At 48.8% G+C, this 22,060-nt stretch overlaps 1 protein-coding gene across 1 annotated transcript in view; it reads left to right on the top strand.

Moving 5' to 3' along the window:
- Positions 1–658: 658 nt before the first annotated feature.
- Positions 659–22,060, top strand: part of EVA1A (eva-1 homolog A, regulator of programmed cell death) — a 49,950-nt gene continuing 28,548 nt past the window's right edge. Inside the window, exons 1-2 of the mRNA XM_041756981.1 lie at positions 659–865; positions 976–1,234. Of these exons, the coding sequence (XP_041612915.1) occupies positions 659–865; positions 976–1,234 (466 nt within the window). The remainder of the gene's footprint in view (positions 866–975; positions 1,235–22,060) is intronic.

The raw sequence follows: 22,060 nt of genomic DNA, 5'->3' as shown, positions 1-22,060 counted from the left end.
CTTTCTCATTCCTTCTTGCCTCTGCCCATGCTGTTTTCACTCCACAGAATGCTCTTCCAATCCCTGACCTCTCTTAAAGTAAGAGACTGTAGCATCCCTGGACCACCTCTCTGCTTGCACTCATCATCACCACGACTGTTTAGGAACAACATGCCCTTCGGGTTCATTTCTGCATTTCCAGGGCCCAGCTCAACGCCTATCGCCTATCGGGCTCTCAATAAATAGTTGCTGAATTTAACAAACAAAACCTCAACTCTGAAAGAGCAAGGCCAAACAAAGACCTCAGCTGCTCTCCTTCTGATCAAAATGGACATTCCTTCGAGGTTATGCATCAGGCTTTAAACACCCCCCCGCACTGGGATCCCTGGGTGGCGCAGCGGTTTAGCGCCTGCCTTTGGCCCAGGGCGCGATCCTGGAGACCCGGAATCGAGTCCCACGTCGGGCTCCTGGTGCATGGAGCCTGCTTCTCCCTCTGCCTGTGTCTCTGCCTCTCTCTCTCTCTCTCTCTCTGATGACTATCATAAATAAATAAAGAAAAAATATTTAAACACCCCCACTGGGGGAAAAAAAAGCGCCAATCAAATTTAACATAGTACTTCTGTCCGGGTTGGATGCCTGAACAGGGGCTCAAAGCCGGCGATGGGACAGCAATGAGAGGATGGATGCCGGCGGGAGCTTGGAGGTCTGCTTTCAAATCCGGACTCGTCCCCAGCTAGAGCTCCGGAGCTCCGGGACAGGGTGGAGACGGCTGGTGGGGAACCTTCCGGGGCGCTGCAGGGGGCCGGCCGGCCGGGGAGTTGGGGAGCGCGAACCGACTCGGCAGCCCTTCAGGATCCGCGTCTCTCCAGCGCCCACAGGGGCAGCGGCTTGGGGAAGGGGGCGGGGGAGAGGGAGGGCAGGTCCGGAGCCGAGCGGGGGAGGCGGGGGGAGACCGAAGGAAATGAGACAACCTTTTCCTCCCACTGACTCGGGCTCCTCCGGCGTCTGCGGGGCTCCGTGCGGCCGCCCGCGAGCGCCGAGGCCAGCGCCCCGCGCCCCGCGCCCCGCGCCCCGCGCCAGCCCTGGCGGGTCCCCGCCGGGATTCCCCTCCGAGGCGTCCGAGCCGGCCCGAGCCCCGGGCGCCTCCTCGCCGCCTCCTCCCCTCGGAGGTCGCTCGGGTCCCCCAGCTCGGCCCCGCGCGCCCCGAGCGCAGCCCCCGGAAGTGCGCGCCGCGGCCCCGGCGGCCCCGGCGAAGGTAAGAGGCGCCCGAGAGCGCGCCCCGGGGCGCAGGGGCGCGGGGCATCCCCAGCCGTCCTGGGCCTCCCCGAGCGCCCCCTCTTCGGAAGCGCCCGGAGCACTTCTGACCTGAAGCCGCTGCTTTGTTCCCGACCCCCCGCCCAGGTGTTGCAGGCTGGGCCCCAGGGAGCTCCGCTTCCCGGCGCTTTCTTTTTTGCCTCCTCTTCCTCCTATTTTCCTTGCTTCCCCCCTCGATCCCCGAACTCTGAGCTCTCTGCCTCGGCAGCCTGGCTCGGGAGAGCGGGTCCTCCCCGACTCTCGGCGCTTCTGTCCCGCCCGCCCGGGGACGCGCTGGGACCCTGGGCCTGCCGGCGCCCACCTGCCCGAAAGCGCTGTGGCGCGCCTGAAACGCGCGGAGCTCGCTCCTTTTGGAGGCGCCCAGCTCGCCGTGCGCCTTTGGCGACCCCCCGGACCCCGACCTCGGAGCGCACTGGGGAGTGGAAAGGCCGTTGGCGCCCCCTAAAGCCTCAGTGGGACGCTCTGCTGCTGCAGAGGGAGCCGAGTCTCCCGGCCCTCGGATTGGAAGGGGGGGGGAGCGCGGCGGGGAGGTAATGAGGATGGCTCTTTGAAGGAGAGGAGGCCAGCCACAGCGTCCTGGCTTGCCATTTTGTGCTTATTAACTGCCTAACTTCTCAAGTCAAGCCTCTGAGTAGGGACTCCCACCCCCATTTTACAAACGGGCAAAATGAGATACAGAGACGTTAAACAATGTGTCCGGGGCCACAGAGCTGGGAAGCCCCCCCCCCCCCGCAGGATCCAGGTACCAGCTGGACACATCCCATGTCCAGCCCTGCAGAGGGTTCCTTAACCCAGAGTGAGCAAAACCCATCGTCTCTCGCCAGTTCATACCATGGAGAATCAGGCTTTTTCTGTTTTGAGCAAATGCATCTTAATTCCTTTCAAATTTATTTAGTACCTACTATCTTCACAGTTCAGTAGTAAGCACTGAGGTTTCACCTTTGAACCTCACTCTTTCATCCTCTTCTCATCATCCGGTCTTCCAAAAAATATATATAATTCTGCTCCAGAAAGCTGGCTTGAGTCTCTTTCCGGGAAAGGCAGTTAAGCGCGGTGCCTAAGAGCCCAGGCCCTGGAGCCCGACCACCAGGGTTTGAATCTGGCTGAGGCCTTCCTGTACCTTTCTTCCACTGGAGTTCCTCCTCTGTGAAGTAGGGATGGGAGGATTCAAAGCGGTTCTCAACTGGGGTTTCCATTCTTGCTCCCCAAGTGATATCTGGCAATGTCTGGAAACATTTTTGGCTGTCAACATGTAAGTGGGGGAGGATGCTATTCATCAGGCGGGCAGAGGCCAGGGCTGCTGCTGAAGAGCCTGTAATGCACAGGGCAGCCCCCCACAGCGACGAATTACCCAGCCCAAAATGTCAGTAGTGCTGAGGTGGAGAAACCCTGGTGTGATGTATCAGTTCAGGAAGAGGGCTGTTATTCCCAGCTCTCATCCTCTTATCTGCTCCAGTTTGGACGATTATACCAGCCTCTGTCCCTAGATCTCCTCTCATTCCAGTGCCAGAATTCTGTTGTTAAAACCACAGCAGGTCAGGCTACCTACGCCATTGTCTTAATACCCTCAGTTGGCCCCCCGGTGCTTACCGAAGGGAAGGGAACCTGCACATGTCTTACAAGCACCAGAGGCGGATCCTGTACACAGTAAGGTGTGAGAATCCCTGTCATGCGGAGGAACATCTCACCTCCAGCCGTGGCTCACGTGGCTGTTCGTGGTTAGGCCTCGACTTACCTTCCCGGCCTCCCCTTATTTCACCTCTTGAGGTGGCCGCCACACCACCCAACTTACTGTTTTGGCATTCTAGGTCCTGACTTTTTGCAGTGTACTTCCTCCTCCTTGGCAAATTCCTCATGGTTCTTTGGTTCTTTGAGCCAAGAGCGTAAGTGGAGTGTAGCATTCTTCAGTTCCCGCAGCAATTCTGTTGCTCTCTGCTGCCCCAGCTCTGGCCCTCCTCTGCCTCTTTTTCTCCATCCATCTTCCCTCTAGTGGTTACTGGATAGGGATCCCTTGCTCATCCCCACGCTGGTCTCTGTGTACGCAGAACCTCGCACACTGCCCTACTCACGGTGGTGGTGAAGCTTGCAGGCTTTGGAGCCAGGCGCCTGCGTTCAGATCCCAGCTCTGCCACTTACTAACTCTGGGACCTTGAGCAAGTTGACTCGGTCTCTCAAAGCCTCATTGGTAAGATAGGAAGAAATAGTCCGTCTCGTCGGCAGGCTGGTGTAACTAACTAATGGGATAATACCGACTGCCACTCCGTGCCAGGACATGGTTCAAGTTTAGCATTTTATGTTTTAACCTCATTTAATCCTCATAATGACCCTTTAAAGTTTGAACTGATATTGCCCTGTTTTCCCAACAAAGAAACGAGGCAGAGAGAGGCTAAGCAGTTTGCCCAAAGTCACGCAGCTAGTGGGTGGTAGGGCCAGGATTCACACAAACATCTGGACTGTGGTGTGCGCGTACACACGCACGTACGCACGCAGGTAGAGGGCTTAGCTCGATCCCCCACATATAGTACGTCTGAGTAAACATGAGCCAAAGTTTGTTGTGTGCATCATTAAAAGCCGAAGTCCATCGCGTTTCCCACCTATGCCACACCTGTGATCTCAGACTGTGCATGATTTTCACGGCTCCTGTTCTTTTCTTCTCCTCCTTGCCCAGAGCCCAGCCTCAGAGGGACGGTGCAATGGGGTCGGTCCTCTGTCACAGGGCTGGGTCAGCACCAGTGAACCTGATGCTAAATGGAGCCTTAAGTGGAGTCAGTACCCCTGCCTGGGGGAGAGGGGTGCCGACTTGGGGGCAGGAGCTGACTGATTCCAGCTTGGTCCTTTCCAAGCTCGTGCCCCTTGTGGTGTGCACCTAGCTTGGTGAAATCCATCTGTGAGAATCAGTGAAATTGATTGGTGAAACCAGTCAGTGAATGTGTGGTGGGTGAGTGAATGCCACCAGCTGGGTCTCCCACCTCACCTTGATCAGATGCAGAGTACCAAGCGTTCTCTCCCAGTGTTACAAAGGCTGTTTATATATTACAGGTAAAACTTGCTAAGAGAATGTAATGACCCATATGGGATTTTGGAGAACCAGGTTTGGAACTGGTCACTGACCTCCTATTTGAGTTATGTGTGCTACTGGAGACTAGGTTTACAGGTGATCACTTCACCGAACTTGGAATCTTTTACTTCCCTGAATGCAGCACTGCCTTGGAAAGCTGAGCCCCTTCCTTCCTATTCCCTTGGCCACTTGCTCTGTAGGCCAGATGGCCTTGCACAAATACCTGCACATTTGTGTATTCTGGCTTCATCCACACCTAACCCACACAACTATGGTCCCTGAGTTTGCTTGTTTTGGTGGGTTGTCCCCCAGACTTAAGTGGGATGAGGTTACCTGGTATATACACAAAGCCTGGTGTTTTGTTAGGGGTCACAGAAATACTCTAATGAGGTTGCTTTTTTTAAAAAAAATTTTATTTATTTATGATAGTCACACACAGAGAGAGAGAGAGAGAGGCAGAGACAGGCAGAGGGAGAAGCAGGCTCCATGCACCAGGAGCCCGACGTGGGACTCGATCCCGGGTCTCCAGGATCACACCCTGGGCCAAAGGCAGGCGCCAAACCGCTGTGCCACCCAGGGATCCCAATGAGGTTGCTTTTGAGGATAGAGCAGGGTGAGAACCTCCCTGCCCAGCAACACATGAGAGACCCCTCAGGTTCCCTGTAGCACTGCCTTCCCCCTTCAGATACCACACTCTTACTGACTCCTGGAGTTATCCCCTCTCTTGGGTGACTGGCTGGTTGATCTGAGAAACAGATTCCCCTGGGTGCTAATGACTGCAGTAAAAGTCAGACCCAAGATCTTTGGGGCATCGCTTGCATTTTCACTGAGGCTTTTAAGGTCTGGTCCAGTAGATAAACTAGCCCAGAGCCAGGTCTTCAGGTCTCTGACATCACACCTTGGCTGCGATCTTGAGTAGCACCTCTTAACTGACCAGCAGGGAGATTCTTAAGGAAGCTGGTTCCTGCTTGGTGTCTGGTTCTAAAGAAAGATACCTTACCCTGGTTAGGTTCTCTGGGTTGTGTTCCCGGGAAAATCTACTTTCACTGTTTGCCTCTAGGTGAAAATCTGTTTGGTGCAGTAAGGAGCATTTGGTTTAGACTAACCTAGTTGGGATCTTGAAGTGTCAGGGTGGGTTTGGAATACGTGTGGGCTAAGAGAGTGGTGCTGGGTGCCAGAGACACGAACACGAAGAGGACGCAGTCCTTATCAGCATGGTTCTAGTCTGTGATGTGTGAGGGACACATGTGTCAAGTGCAGTAAGAGATGCGAGCAGAGAACTGGGGGCTGGAAGGCACCAGCCACCAAGGAGTCAGGAGAAGTTTCAGAGAGAAGAGGATGTTGGAGTTGCGTCTTAATGGAGAACTAGGAGCTTGCTGGGTTTGGGACGACTGAGGAGCCTGGGTGTGACAGTCGGGAAACTGCGTGTACGTGGTACAGAGCCAAGGAAGGGCCTGACTTATGGGGAGATATGTGAAGATGGGGACTGGTGATGGGCCTTGGGTGGGGCGTGTGACTAATGTTTCAGCAGTACAGCAGTCTGTTCCTGTTTGTTGGGAGACAATGCAGTGGGCACTTTCCGCTCAGGTGTACTGAGCTCTTTGAATGATGACTCTCGCTCCTGTCTCTACTGGCCTGTCTCCTCCAGGGCATTGGGACCAGAGCCCAGGGGCCGTGGGAGGGACACTGCCTCCAGTAAGTAAAGAAACCACAGTCACAAACAAACCTGCAGTGATGGTAGTGGATTGCTTTGTTTCCTTTCCAAAGCCCTGGCTGATGAATTGTGTGGATGGCCCCTCCTGAGGCTGGGCTTTCGAAACGTTACCTTTAGAGCATCCAAGTCTGAAACAATTGCTAGGTTTCTCTGGACTTAGAGTGGGGTGTGGGGGGTAGGAAGGAGAGGGAGGAGTGGTGGTGGAGTGTCGATCAGCTCTGTTTTACATAAAATCCAGCATGTGGCCTAGTAGGTCAACTGCCAGGGCTACCACACTGTCTGGGTGTGAAATGTCTTCACATTTGCAGTGCTGTTTGACCCCAAAGCCTTCCGCAGAAGGCTCACCACAGGTGATGGGTACATATGCTTGCTGATTGGACCATGGATATAGGTGTTTCTGAAGATCATCCCAAGACTTCCCTCATCTACTCACCATTCAGTGGGTCCCTGGCATGGGAGAGACTTAGTTAAGTGATGAATGAAGAAAGCCCTAGCATGAAAGTCACATCCTGACCCTCAAGATGCTCATGCCTGAATGGAAAGATAGACAAGGAAACCAACCAACCCAGCAGTGTGTTAGTGCCATGCCAGAGAAGACGTGGGTACAGAGGCAGCCCCCATGATGGGGTCGGGGAACAGAGCCAGAGGGAAGGATGGTCCCTTCTGAGGAGCATCATCCCCCAGGGAAAGTGCCTAGTCGGCGATTATAATAGTAGCCCCTGGGGTAGGTGCCAGATGGGGTGTTAAGGACTTTACTTGCTTTCATTGCTCCTTACAACCACCTTCTGGGGGTGGGTATTGGAGGAGGAATCAGGATCCCAACCACAGCTGTCAGGCAGACCTGGGGTCTGATCAGGCCCCTGGACTCTGAGCCTTTCACCACTGCCCCAGACAGTTTTGGGACAGTCATATTATCATTGAGGATGCTTTTAGGAAATCTAGTTTGCAAGAAGCAAAGTCCAGGTATGTAGGGGGTTGAGTTGGGGGTGGGGATGGCTGCATCCTCCTCATTTTTCCCTCTTTCCTCTCCACTACCTGATGTCCCAGGCCTTACCTTGTTGGGAGCTTGAAGCAGTTGGAAGCTCTCTGCTCTGGGGATCAGCACCTCTGTTCTCCTCCTCTGGCCTCCTCTTTGATCATCCGGGCAGCTTGCACTTTGTCCTCTAAGGAGAGAGGAGGTGGAAATGCTGCTTAGCAGAGAAATAACCATAAACTTATGTGGGAAAGAAGGCTTTTTACAAAACACCTGCTGTAACGTAAGCCTCTCCCCTTTGCCCTGTGCCCTCCTGCCTGTGTCATTCGATTGGTCAGTAGCTGCAGGGAGCAGATGTCAGGGGATCTTGTTTCTGCACAGGGATTCCTGATCAAAAGGGCTGCCTAAAGCTGTCTTCCTGTGGGCACCTCCACAAACACAGCTGACTTGTCCTTTTACTCGCTCACCTTGTCAGGACAGGACAGGCCACAGTGGCCCATGGGAGGGGGTAGGAAGGGTATCTTACTGGGAGACACATGCATTATTTTCTCGAAGCTCCTATCCCTTGTGCCACTTGGCTGAGTACCCTCTGATGGCAGCTCCCTTCCCTGCTATGGTGAGATGTGCTGGCAAGCCTGTGGGGAGGCAGAATGAGCACTGGAAGCAGAGTCAGCACTGCCACTTTTCTGCTGTGTGGGCCTGGTCCTTTCCTCTCTCAGCAGGTCAGTTATGTGGAACAGGGATGGCTGGCCTGGAAATTCTCCAGCATCAGACCCTGTTGTGTGTCAAAGCTGGGTGCACCAGGAGGATCTTGCAGAAATATGGAGAAAAATGACTTGGACATCTAGAGTCTGGAAAAGATGCATGTGAAAGGGAAGGGTGTCCCTGGGGACATAGGCTTGTGTGCTCACAGAGACAGCTTTGTGGCTTTGGTGTGTCTGCTCAGCTCGAGCTGTTAGTGTGTACTGACACCCTTTGTGCCAGGCGCAGTCCCAAGCCCTGGGGACATGGAGAAGGACAAGACACTCTTTTTGCTCAAGAAGCTCAGCAAGCCAGCATGGACATAGGACGCTCAGAGATAGGAATACAGCATTTTGTTATCCGTCTCCCTCAGTGAAGTAAGTTCTGTGAATGCAAGCCATTTGTTCCGTTGATTCCCGATCACTGGAGGCTACTACAAGCCCTGGCATGTAGCAGGTGCCCCCTAAGTGACTGCTGTGTCGCACTGCAGCTCTGTGTGAGAGGCAATCATTGAGTGTGGGGGGCAGCCCGAGCAGGTGAGCCCATGCAGGTGTGCCCATGCACGGTGTGGGTAGCAGGTGAATCTGAGAGTACATGTGTCTGGGAGGCTGAGATGGGGGGTCCAGGCCAATGAGAAGGGAAGCACATCACAGGCAGGCAGACCAGGAGGAAGTACCCGCAGCCCAGTGAACATGTAGAGGGTGCTCCAAGGAAGCAGAGGAGAGAGTGTGGATGGGGAGGAGGGAGACGACCTGTAAATGGGCAGAGGGATCACACCAGGAAGCGTCTTGCTGAAGAAATGCGGATTCTATTCTGTATACCCTGGGGAGCTACCACAGAGTTTCCTCTCCTACACAGAGGACGGGCTGGCTCAGTGTTTCATTGTAAAAACAGACCCGTCTGGCTAGAGCGTAGATGTTGGAGAGGAAGAAGGTAGGGCAGGAAGACCAGTTAGGAGACCACTGTGGCTTAAAGAGTGGTAAAAGCCCCAGGTTTGGGGTCAGACAGACCTCCGTCTCACATCCCTGCCCCACAACATCTTTGAGTAGCAGCCTTTTTATTAAGCATCTCTGAGCCTCCGTCTTCTCATCTGAAGACAGGGACTCCCGATTTCTCCCTCATGGAAGGATGGCGCTCAGCACAATGTAGATGAAGTATGTGAAGTGTCTGCTAATGTGATTGATCCATAGTCAGTATGTGATTATAGTGGTGAAAATTCTCTCTAGAGACCTTGGCCTTGGGCGGGGGTGGGGGTGGTGGTGGCGGGAATTGGGCACAGGCTCAAGAAATACTTTGGCAATAAACTTGACAGAGTTTGGTGACTGATTGCGCGGGGGAGTAAGGGAAGGGCGGGAGTCTAGGATGACTCTGGGATTTTGTTCTGGGCAACCAGAGGAAAGATAGTGAGGCTATTCATTAGGAGACTTAATGGTGAGGAGGAGGAGGTGAAGGAGGTGGAGGAGGAGCGGGGGAGAGAAGAGGATGAGGTGGGCAGGGGAGCAGCATTTTCAGGAAAAAATGATGGGCTCAGTTTCAGGCAAACTGAACCTGAAGCATCTTAGGGATGGCCAGGGAGACATGTCTAGTGGGCAAATGGTTTATAGGTTTGACATTCAGGAAAGAAGTCTTAAAGAAGGTTCAAGGGCAAACTTAACAAGAGGTAATGAAGTCATGGCTCAGTTGCCCAAAGTGAGAGAGTGGATAGGAAGAGGAATTCAATGGCTAATGCTTCCTGAGTGTATCCTGTGTGTTCTAAATACCTGTGTGTCTTACTCCTCTCAACAACCATTGCCAGCGAAGACTGTTATTGTGCCTGTTTTATAAATGACTAAATGGAGGCACAGGGAGTAAGTCACTTGCCTGAGGTCATGTAGCAATAAGTAATAGACCTGGAATATTAGCCCAGACAGTCAGATCCGGACCTGTGCTATCTGTACCAGACTGCTGTCAAGGGTGGGTGGCCTCTAAGTGATGGGAGACAGGGAGGGACTGGGCAGAGAGGTAGGAGGAGGTGGGAGAATGGAACACAGGAGAGGAGAGTGTCTAGAAGGGAGGAATCCATAACATCAAATGTTTTGGAATCCACTAAGAAAAGAAGTGAAATATCCAAGGCTTTGGGATTAGGGAGCTATTGTGACTTGGTGAGGGGACTCTGAAAGATGAGGTGAGTTAAGGAACAGATGTGAGGTAAGGGGGCAGTGATACCAAGTAGAGGCAATTCTTTCCAGAAGCTTGGCTTTGGAAGTAAAAAGAGAGGCTTTGGGTAGAGGGAGTGTTTCAGAGATGGAAAAACATGTTAACATATACAAAGGGAGGGACAGAGCCTGAGTGAGCCCCACTGAATGGCCATAAATGCACTATACACACTGGGAGAAGTATCTCCATGTTCATTTTTCTTTTTCACACAGGTTTTTAATATTTTTTCCCATGTTCTAGACAGCTTCCATGTGGGTGGTTGGAAATCACTGAAGAAGCCCCTGATAGGTGTTTCAGTTCGGGAGGGTAAAGAAAATGTTTTTCACAAAGCCCTGTGTGAATCATCATGTGTTAAATCCAGATCATATCAGATTCACATATTATACTTCATCTACTGGAGTTGTCTTTGAAATATTCTCAGAGAGCAGAGCGTGCTGGGGCTCCATGTCATGCACAGGGAATTGGCGTCTGCTCTGGAGACACCAGGGTGGTAAGGACGGTGGATGGCACAAAGCCTAGAGAGGAAGGAAGGGGCTCAGCACAGTGTGGGGCTGGGGAGGGGCACCGACTTTGACATGGACATGAGACACATGATCTTCTGAGCAGAGGGAAAGGAGATGGGGATGAAGGTAAATCTACAGAAGGAGACAGAGTTGCTTGAATCTTATTGGATTTGGAAGATGCAATATAAGGTGATTTGCTGGGGGTGAGAACTCTATACTTAGAATAACCCTAGATGATTTGGCTATTGCCACTGAAGTTCTTAATAATGGAAAAGGCTGGCATTTCCTTATAAATGCTTTGTTACCGGGCTTAAAGGACACAGGTCCAACAGGCCCTAAGAAGATACATTGATCTAGAGCCAAAGACAATCTCTGTGTTTTCATACATAGGATTCTTTCATTGTTCAGACCAGAGGTAGACACCACAGAGGGTTAAAAGCTTGACTTAAACAAAAAACTCAGCTCTGCCTTAGTTCACAGTGCTGACATCCCGGAGGCTCAAGGCTAGAATTAAGGTCTGGCTGCCAACTTCATAAATTTGCCTTGGTTGAAATGGCATCTTTGCTCTTCTTGGATACATCTCAGAGAAATGCACATACCTTCACAGAGGGCCTTTATGGATTGGGCTTCCAGAGAGATACTGTCCAGAATCAGAAAGGCCACACTGGAAATGGCCTTGGGGTATTTTTTCCCCAACTCAGTTGAGTTATGTGCTTGCTCTTGAGCTTCAGATTTCAAGAAAAGTGAAACAGTACATCTTTCAAGAGTCACATTTCAATGTTGAAGTTTCCCTTGGTACTAGAGGACATGGTGTGAGTGATCCAGGGAAGGGTCATTCCAGCCTAACTCCTACCCCACCCTGTTCCACCCAGGTCCCTTACCCTTTGCCTGGATGGCTGTGTTGGACAGACAGGGCACTCTCCCTAAAGAAAGAGGGAAAAAGCTGCAGGAATCTTGCCCATCTTTCCTCAATAGACAAGGAATAGAGGAGGTCCTTCTTCAGGAGGGTACAGTGAGGATACTATATAGTTCAGTGCAAACATGGACTCAATGATATAATCCTGCATATGGCTTTATTCCAATTCCACAGAATCTGAATTTACTGATATAGGAGGAGGCCATGTACATGTTCCACACTGATTCCAAGAATGAGGGTTTGTATACACGCTCCAAATATCCACAGAGCTATCAGTGGTGCTTTAGCCCATCCAACCTTCTCGGCCATGGGAGTACCTGAAGGATCTGAGAGGCAGTATCCAGCATGTTCAGAAAGTAGCAACCTCGATGCCTTAGGTTCCTTCATTTGTTTGTGACTTATTAGTGAAATCATTGTTTTTTTATTTGTCCAATCATTTGCTCATTCAACAAACTGAACAACTACCATGTCCCTGGCTCCAGGCTACATTGATGGTAATGTGGTGGTGAATCCAACAGTCTTAGTTGCTACCTTCTCAGAGCTTATAGTTGTTAGGGGACAGACATTCAAGAGATAGAAACACAAAGAAATGCATGATTACAAACTTTGGTAAATTCTGTACTGGGAAAGAACAGGGTGCTTCAGCAGGGAGAGAGAGAAGACAGTTTAGCATGAGGGTGTTTGTTGAATAAGCAAATGATTGGACAAATGAAAAAATATGATTTCACTAAAAAGTCAAATACAAATGAAAGAACCTAAGGCATCGACGCTGTTACTTTCTGAACATGCTGGATACTGCCTCTCTGATCCTTCAGGTACTCCTATGGCCCAGAAGGTTGGATGCTCTAGAAGGAACATGGCCCTGCTGATACCTTTTCTGAACTCCAGAACTGTGAGACAATAAATACCTGTTGTTTTAAGCCATTCAGTGTGTACAGTACTTGGTAATGGCAGCCCTAGCAAAGCAATAGAGGCTGGTGGTCAAAGCATATCAACATTTGTGGCAGACTCCAGTGTTTATCTCCCCCAAAAGGCATTCCCCCTCCTCCTTGCTGCAGGAGCCCCACTTTGGGTTGAATCATTCACTGAGAAGTCAAGCTTGATGTGGGTCATGCGATTGATGCACGTCAGTCACAGTGGTCTCTTTGTCATTCCACTTAACATGTGACCCAATTCTGGTCACTAGGTCTCACTAAAGAATTGCTGTGCCCACGAGATAATTCAGTTGTTCTTGGATATCTCCATTCTCTGTCTCCAAAGCCCTATTTAAAATATTCAACGCAGAGACTGTCTCTAGCTGAATCTGTACCAATATTAAATTAATGATCGGTAGGGTTTCTAGACAATCTGATGGAGATGGTAACTGAATCGATCTCTTTGACTACACCTTGTCAGGTTTGTCCTTTCAGAGGCTAACCTTGACCTCTAAGGTTTATTTTTTATTTTTTTATATTTATTTATTTATTTATTTATTTATTTATTTATTTATTTATTTTTGACCTCTAGGGTTTAAACCTATAGGTTTTCCATTAGCTGATACTGTCACCTCAATCTGACAAACATCTCCTGGGTATTTGTGTCAGGAGGTGAATCAGACAATATTCTAATCTAGGCACTTAAATTCACGGATTTCCTAATCCATAAGCTAATGCCACACTGTCTTCTCCATATGGTAACGTGCACAAATCATCAGGTTAGAGCTGTAAGTTGTAAGTCTGGGTTTGAGTTTTGCTGCTCGTCCTCTGTCAAACACAGAAGAATAAGCTCACACCTACCAGTTTCTGCAGCTGAAACACACGTCTGGTCCTTGCCGTGCCAGAGGCTAATTGAGAAGTTTAAATGGCAGAATGGGTCTTCACAGGGACAGAAAGAAGGGAGGCTTAGGCAGTAGGGCTTCATGCCACACCCTGCAAGGAGGGGAGATGACAACATTTAGGAATGGCATAGGCTTTGACACTAGACCCGGGTTCAATCTCAGCTCCACCACGTACCAGCTATGTAACTCAGGCAAACAACTTAGTATTTCTAAACTTCAGTTTGCAAAATAGGAAATGCAACTTAATATTCTTAAGAATTATGCTTAAGACAATGAGATAATCTATGTAATGCACCTAGCTGGTGCCTTCTGACCAGCAGGTGACCTTGTAGGACATGCGCATGATTCTGAGTCACATACACAGAACTCTAGGGTTTTTTTTTTCCTAGTCCACTGAGCATTAAAGAAACAATGAGGCATGTTCCCATCAAATTGGTCATGCAGTCCTGTCACTTTTACCTTGGAGCATGTCACCTGGAACCAAGATTCACCAGGATCTTTCATTTAATTCCCTTGAATTAAAGCAATGGCTCCTTACTGGCCTCCCTACCTCCATTCTCTCCACATCCTCCAGTCCAACCTCCAGTGAGCCACCTGGAGTGATAATTCCGGAATTATCATTCCAGGGCAGGGATTGGTAGACTACAGCTCACAGGCAAATCCAGCCCATTGCTGTTTTTATATATAAAGTTTTGTTGGAATGGAGCCATGCTCACTTGTTTATGTCCTGTCTATGGCTGCTTTTGCACTATGCTGGCAGAGCTGAGTAGTTGTAGCACCTGTAGTCTAGATGACCTGCAAAGCTTAAAATATTTATGCCCTGGTCTTTTACAGAAAATTTTTACTGGACCCTCGGTATGGACCCTCAGTAACTTGTTTTGGAACACTCCCCTCGGTAATTCACCATTCCCTCCAGTGAACTGCCTCCAAGAGAAACTCTGTGTTGTGTGAGCTGGCCCTTTCCTGTTTTCCTGGCTCACCTTCACTACTGCCCCCCACCTCCTGCCCCGCAACATCTCCAGGCTCCCTTCACTCACAACACCTTTATCCCCTTTCCATATAGAAAATTTCTACCTATTCTTTGATATTTCTTCCCTTATGAAGCCCCCTACGATTGCCCCTTAACCCTTCTCCAAAGGCAATCCTTCCTTAGAAATGATATCCCACCAATAAATGGCACGGTACATACACAATTCAACCCATACCACAGCCCAGGAGTTCAGCACTACTTCCTAAGGCCAAGGTGACCGATCCTGCTTCAGGGTATTTTCACCTGTGGTCATCTTTTCTGTCTGCTTTCCCTATGTGCTGCTGTGTCTAGTTACTCATTTATCACATTTCAGATGGTTTCTTGTCCTGACTTCTCAGCCTCTGCACTTGGCAGTGCTCTGCAGGCCATACTCAACTGCATTTGTCCTCCTAGGCTCTCCTTTCCCTACTTTGCCCTCTGCTCATTCATGTACTGGTTCATATAAGGTAAATGTTGAGCTCCTGTTGTATTCCAGGCATGACACTAGGCTCTGAGAATGTAAAGATGAAAAAAGGTGAAACAAGGACAGTTTCTGTTCTCAGGGAGTTCTTGTGAGAGGCCACCCAAGCAAATGGAGTGAAACAATTGCAAAGGGAAGTGTGCATGCAGATTCTGAATACTCTGCTGTCCTCAGCATAGCATCTTCTTTGGCTCCCTGGTGCTGACAGGAAAGAGTCCAAGCTCCCTAGCAGAGCACACCAGGACCTTCAATAGCATCATCTCTTGCTGTTTCTTTCCTTTCACTTTGTTCTCCATTTCTTTTGACACACCTGTTCCCCAGCTATATAGATTTCCATTCCAAATCTTGTTTTTCTACATGAATGCTGTCTCTGTTGGGATGTACTCATCATCAGCTATTATCCACTTGATTAATTCCTGTTTCTTCTTTGAGACTCACGTCTGGGGCTGCCTCTTCTCCATGACCCCCCTCCTCTCTTTGCTCCCGGTACTCCCCTTTGGGAACAATACTCCCTTCCCCCAGAGTGACACTGAATGAGGCATGTTTATCTCTGTTACCCCAGCTTCTGGTACCATGCTTGTTGCTTAATCAATGAATGAGTGAGTGGATGAATAGATGATTTCTCGTCTGTGCTTTGCTTCTGCTTACTTCCAGGTGCACTTTTCCTTTGGACTCCCTGCCCCACCACCCCCAAGTCATATATCTGGCCACCATTTCTCTTCTACCACAAGTCTGGAGACCTCCACTGCTCCTGACATTCTTTCCCTTGTGTGGACACCTCAGCTCTGCTGGCCCTATGGTCAGTGTCCATAGGTGGCTACCCATTCACTGTCATCACTCTGGTCTGCTTGGCTTCCCACAAAGAAAGGCCAGTTTCCTTGCCTGTAGGAAGATGGTTCTGCTAAGACAAGCAAAACTGCCTCCGTGGCCTTTTCTGTGTCTCTATTTCCAAAATGTCTCCCTCTCCCAATATTAGGAGCCAGGGACGCACCGTTTCTGCTACATTGATTAATTCAACTATCTTTTTTGAGCTCCACATTTGTACCTGAGGCACTGAGGAAGCACACCAACTCTCATCTAGTTTCTGCCCTTCCGATCAAGAAGATGTTTCTTTAACCCTTTCCTACTGAATGTATTGGGTTTCTCCTATGTATGGAAAGGCACAGTGGTTTAAAAAATTTTTTTAGCATTAAAACTCTTTAAATGAAATCTTACATGGCATGTCAATGAGTGAAACAGAAAAAAGCCAATAGTTTGCGGTATATGTTATTTTATGTGATAATTCTAGCTTATAAGTGCAGTTAATTTACAGAAACAATGAGACTGTTATGGTGAATGAACATGAAAACTTGAAATGGAGGGTTTGGGATGATGGTTGCAGCCTCAGAGCATCCTTGCTATTGATGCATCCCTGTATTTTGTACTAGCTGTACGGCCTTGAGAAAATTGGGCCTGCCAGCCACTGGAAGTGATAACACTTTTAAACAGGGTACCTTGCAGGGGCACCAGGGTGGCTCAGTGGTTGAGTTTAGTGGTCTGCTTTTGGCTCAGGTCATGATCCTGGGGTCTTGGATTTGAGTCCTGCATCAGGCTCCCTGCAGGGAGCCTTCTTCTCCCTCTGCCTGTGTCTCTGCCTTTCTCTGTTTCTCTCATGAAGAAATAAATAAAATATTTTTTTAAAAAAGCCAACAGGATACCTTGCAGATTCAGGTTATTCTGATTAAAATGACCCAAACCTTGGAAGAGGAATATAGGAAAAATTGGTTTTAATGTTGACTCACTAACACTCTTGACAACTGTTTGCATTCCTTCATTATAAAGGATGAATTGAAAGGAATAGATAAACAAGTTCTTCAACCAGTTTCTATCTTTGTTTGACAGAAAATATTTCCCCCAAACATACTGTGTCATTATGAATTGTAAATTATGTTATTAAAATTATTTTCAGAAAATTCAATGCCTGTTTCTCTCTAGTATCACTTAAAACCTTTAACACAGCCAGAGAGAGAGAGAGAGAGAGAGAGAGAGAAACAAAGAAAGAGAAAAAGATTAATTTGGCATGTTGAGCCCAAACTTAGTTATCACTTTCACTTTATCAGCTATAGGAGGAATGGTCACAGCATGGCCCCACATTGCTGAGTTGGAATTTTAGAAACCTGCCAAGCACTCTAAGAATAAAACAAGCACTAAAGCTACCAGTGATACCCGGTGCAGCATGTTGTGTGTGGTCCCTCATTATTGCACGGTTTACTATTATATCTTTATGGGAGCATGCACCCCATGGATATCCCTGAGGCTTGCCTGGTATTTCATGGAGTATGGCACACGTGAACCGGAGTGGTGGTAGCATTCTTGCACGTATGATTTTACAGCACGAGAAGCCTTGCTTGGGTCTGAATTGTTAAAAGACATTTTTGGAACTGTGGCTTTCCTAATTCATTTCATGTGTTCAAACATATGCACGGTTTTGGCAGGAGAACCTTTATTCTGAAGTGGGCATATTAACCTGTGGCTCGTGGGGTCTACAGGTCATTCACATTTGGCATGTCACATGCTTGACTCTCTCTGCTTGTGGTTTAAAAAACATTTTTTAAAAACGTAATTTGAGTCAAACATTTGTAGAACCTCTGAAACAGATAGGTTGAGCTCTAGTGTATTGGAGTAGAGTGTAAGACAGTTGTGGTTTCAGGGAAGCTGCAGAGCTGGCTTGGGAAGCCCCTCGTTAGAATTGGGTAGATGTTTGCCCAGCTCAGGGGTTTTCACCTTCCAGATGCTCACCATTTGTCTGTGTTGACTTGACTTGGCTCCGACGGAGCAGGTTGCGTGTGGCTGTGGGACTAGCTCCCCCTGGCGAAGAGCCATCAGGAAGGTCTCGGGTGGAAGCTGCCTGCCTCCCCAGGATTGACACGGATTCCTGCCAAGGAAGGCTGGCACACCCCTTACCTCGCATTTCTCTTTCCTGCCCCTCCCTGAGGGACTAAACGGGACTTCCAGAATCCCTGCTGTCAGGGTTTTAGCTCCACCCTTATGACTGAGTGCTCTGGTTTTAATAATAGTAGTGGACTGAGAAGTTAGCTTGGGGCCTGGAGGCCCAAAGAGACCACAGTCAGATGACTAGGAATGCTTCTTGTTCCCATTTGTGTGCTCCTCCGTGGGGTATTATTTCTGTGAGTCCCCACATTTGTAGATGCCTCAGATAGACTAGACTTGGGGGAACCCCTCTGGTGGTGGATCGAAGTCTCTGCTTGAGCAATGAGATGGCAAGTGGGTCACCTTTTTTAATGGCCTTCATCCAGGATCCACAAGTCTCCCACCCTGTCCGGCCCTACTGGCAATTCTAAAGACAAAGCCACACAGGATTTGGTCAGAATTACTCAAGCACATGTTGGTGTGGCTGACCAACAGGGCTGGAATTCTTTTCATGCCCAGTGTGGTTCACATGTTGTGAAGCTGTCTGACCAGCACCTGACAGTCCCCATGTCCGTCTCTTCTTTCTCCAGTGGACACTGGCAGGCTGGTTTCCTCCAGAGGTCAGTCATGGGCCTTTCCCTCTACATTTGGTGCACTCAGTCAGGGCACACATGGGCTGAGGACTCCGCACACCTGCAGTTATTACTCCAGGATCACAGTGTGCCTTCCTTGCCACTGGTATTCCTCCAAACTTCTTTACATGTCTTACAGTCTGGTCAAACTCAATGTTCCTGGGTCTTCCTGTGCCTCCTCCATGAAGGAAAATATGTAAGGCCCCTCTTTTCAAAGAGCTTATAGCTTACTGTAAAGTATGAAAAACGCACACTTTTACTATATGCAAAAGATTGGTACACAGGGTTACAGGATTCCGAAAGAGGGAGCGATTATGTATGCAGGGGCGGATCAAAGAATGTTCTTGCAAGAGGTGATGTGACGTCAATATTCAAGAATGGGTAGGACTCAAATGCAATAACATGGAGAAGTACATTCAGCAGAGTGAAGCCCAGAGGTAGAACCGGTTGGGAAGCATACAAAGAAGGGAGTGATTCCATTTGCTTGGGCACAGGGCTGTGTTGGAAAGAATTTTACCCTGTAGGTGATGATTTTGGGATAGAGGAGTGGCATTATTAGAACACTGTTTCCAAAAAAAAAAAAAAAAAGAACACTGTTTCCTAGGGCTCAGCCTGGCACCAGGATATGATGTTGCAGGGAGGGGAGGTTGGAGAAAAGGGAGGCATTTCTGAGTCAGGCAAGTGGCTGAGAGCATGAAGAGTCAGAAGGGATATGAGATAGAGTTTTCAGGGCACAGGAGAGGAAGGGCTCAAGATAACCCCCAAATCTGAACCTGAGTCACTGAGAGGCTCAGGGTATTATGAACACTGTGGAAAAAAGAGGAAACGAGTGGGTGGGAGAATGAATTTAGGACATGCTGGGCTGGAAAGATCTCTGGAAATCCAAGTGGAGACTCCCATTTCCCTTTGTCCAATCTCAGTGTTCTGGACTCCCCTTTGAGGTCAGGCCACTCACCCTGGCTAGAACCAACCCCAATTTGGCACCCAGGCTTATCTGACTTGAGGCAGTAAGTACTGACCCCCTGATGGGCTGACTTAGGGCTGATGATGAGAACTATGGTGTCCATCTCTAGCTTCTCACAGAACCAGCCTTTGCTCATCTCCTCAAATTCCTGTCTTCTTTCTTACTCACATGGGCCCTCCTGGAACAGAGACCCCTGCCTCTAGGCTGGTGCCAGGGCCCTGGCATTTATACACAGAACCCAGAGGCTGAATGCTCATCTTTAAAGATAACTTCCTGGGTTTTTTTCTTTGTCCCACCAGCCTAGGGGACACTTTGTGGCTTCTGATCAGTGGCCATTTTTAAGGCCCATACGACTGGCTCAACTCTGCTATCTGCCAAGCCCAGTCCTCAGGGCATGTATCATCCTTAGACCTGGGTCCTGGCCCTCTCTCCACTCCCAGGTGTTACTTCAAGTCCAACACCTCATGTCACCAGGTGACTTCCAGGATATGCGAGGTGTCCAGCAGGTGCAGAGCACACTCCGCACCTTACACCCTCCTGGGACCTTCAATGAAAAAGCATCTTGCGTCTTCTCTCCCAGGGTTTGAAAATTCCTTCTGGATTCTCATCCCTCTCTCTCTTCCACCCTAGTTATCCTCCCACAGCTGGACACCTGGCCTTCATGCTACACGGAGGTCTCTGCGCTACTGGTACTGATGATGTTTCCTGTCTTGGTTGTTTTTACTGCTGGTTGCATCTGGGTTCTGGCAATGCCATCATCCAGGTCCATGGGAGCTTCCTTTGTGTGTATGGTTTGGAGCCTGCAGAAATAAACTGAAACTGGGGAGGGAGCTGGGGGCATCCAAAGCCTCTGTGACTGATTTAGTCAAACATCTTCAGTCACTTTCTTCTCATTCTGAAGACTTCGCATAATTAAAACCATTCCTGGCCAAAACTAAATAAATTTTGCACATGCTGCTTGAATTACTGTGCAGTCTTACCCCAATGTGGCTTTCTCGGAGATTAATATTTCACTAAAACTATTCCTCTGGGTAGGCTGAAGCTAGCAGCTGTGGAAATTCAACATTTGCTTTATACAATGAAACTTTAGGACAGGGCTGCTTTTCACATTTCTCAGATATGTAGCTCATTTGGAAACACACACACACACACACACACACACACACACACACACAAAGCATTCTTGGCAGAGTCCATGTAGCATAAGCCAGATATCCCAGCTTGTGTTGCTGTATATTTAGATATAAAGTGATGAGAAAATGTGCTTTTAAATGCTTATCATATAACATTGGCTCATAAAAGTTAGAGTTATCATTTATTTAGCACCTACTATATGTCAGGCATTTACATGCTCTGTATCTTCACAGACACCCCAGAAATGCACCAGATCTGGGCCTATTTGTCTTCTGATCCCTGTTTTGCCCTGGATAGCAGGGGCTGACCTAGCGGTTGCCTTCCTCAAACCCCAGGGTGCTCTGGCTTCCTGCTGGGTTTGGCCAATGGAGGCACCAGGGGGAGGCTAGAGGGCAGAGGAAAGGAGGAGGCCAGAGTATTTTCTCCCTTTCTCTCTTCCTCAAGCATCTCCTCTAGTGGTGTCCACATTTCCACTGCTCCAGATTCTTCCTGGTGTCCCTGGCCCCTGGGTAACACTGCCTCCTCCCCTTGTCCCTTCAACTGTCTGCTGCCCATCATTGCTGATCTCTCAATTGCCTCGTGGCCCCATCCCATACAACCTACTCCAACTAATTTCATCTTTAAAAAGATGTCAATTTGAGAAGTTCTTTCAACTCCTGACTTGTCTATCATGTGAGGCTTCATCCCTCAGTTTCTTTGTTACCTTCCACCTGAATTTCTGTCTTTATCATTGCAATCCATTTCCCGCATTCACCCTTTTGTTGCAAATATTTGAAACAGTTTCTCTTTCTCTGCTTAGATGCTGATTGACGGATTCAGGTAGGAATCAGCCTCATTTTAATGAAAAGGAAAAGAGGGTCAGGGAGGTCAACTAATCGCCCAGTCTTCAAGATAGGTGGTGATGGAGCTTGGGTTTAAATTCAGGTCTGATCAGTCCTGAAGCTTGTGCACTTTCCCCTAATTAGCCTGTGTTTTGTTTACTGGTGCCACATGCACCAAATGTAACTTCTCCTGCATAATCCCTTCATATTCTAGAAGAAGCCTCTCACCATCTCCCTCTCCAAGATTTCCCTGGATGAAATTTTCTTCCCTTCAACTGTTGCTCATAAGAAAGAATTTTGAATTTCCCCCGATGCCCTGGTTGAGTCTTTTATTTTTTATTTTTATTTTTTAAAAAAGACTTTTATTTATTTGAGAGAGAGAGAGCGAGAGAGCACAAGCCTGGGGTGAGGAGGAGAGGAGCAGAGGGAGAGGGAGAAGCAGACTCCCTGCTGAGCATGCAGGGCTTGATCCCAGGACCCCAAGATCATGACCTGAGCCCAAGGCAGACGCTTAGCTGTCTGAACCACCCAGGTGCCCCCTGGTTGAGTCTTTGAGATCAATACGTCTTAAACTTTAATGTGAAGATTATGATTCAGAATGACCCTGGAGACAATTTCAGATTTATATGCAATTTTAAGAAATAATAAAGAGATCCTATGTTCCATTTAACCAGTTTCCCTAATGATAACATTCTGCAAGACTGCAGTACAATATCACAACCGGGATGTTGACACTGATACAGTCAAGATGCAGAACATTCCCATCACCACCAGGATCCCTCTGTTGTCCCTTTATAGCTGCACTCACTTCCCTTCTGACACCACCCCCTCCTTAACCCCTGAAACCACCAATTTGTTCCCATTTCTATAATTTGACATTTCAAGAATTTTGCACAAAT

This window comes from Vulpes lagopus, chromosome 5 (assembly GCF_018345385.1).
Source record: "Vulpes lagopus strain Blue_001 chromosome 5, ASM1834538v1, whole genome shotgun sequence".
NCBI classification, from domain to species: domain Eukaryota; kingdom Metazoa; phylum Chordata; class Mammalia; order Carnivora; family Canidae; genus Vulpes; species Vulpes lagopus.
This window is presented reverse-complemented; position numbering and strand designations above follow the sequence as displayed.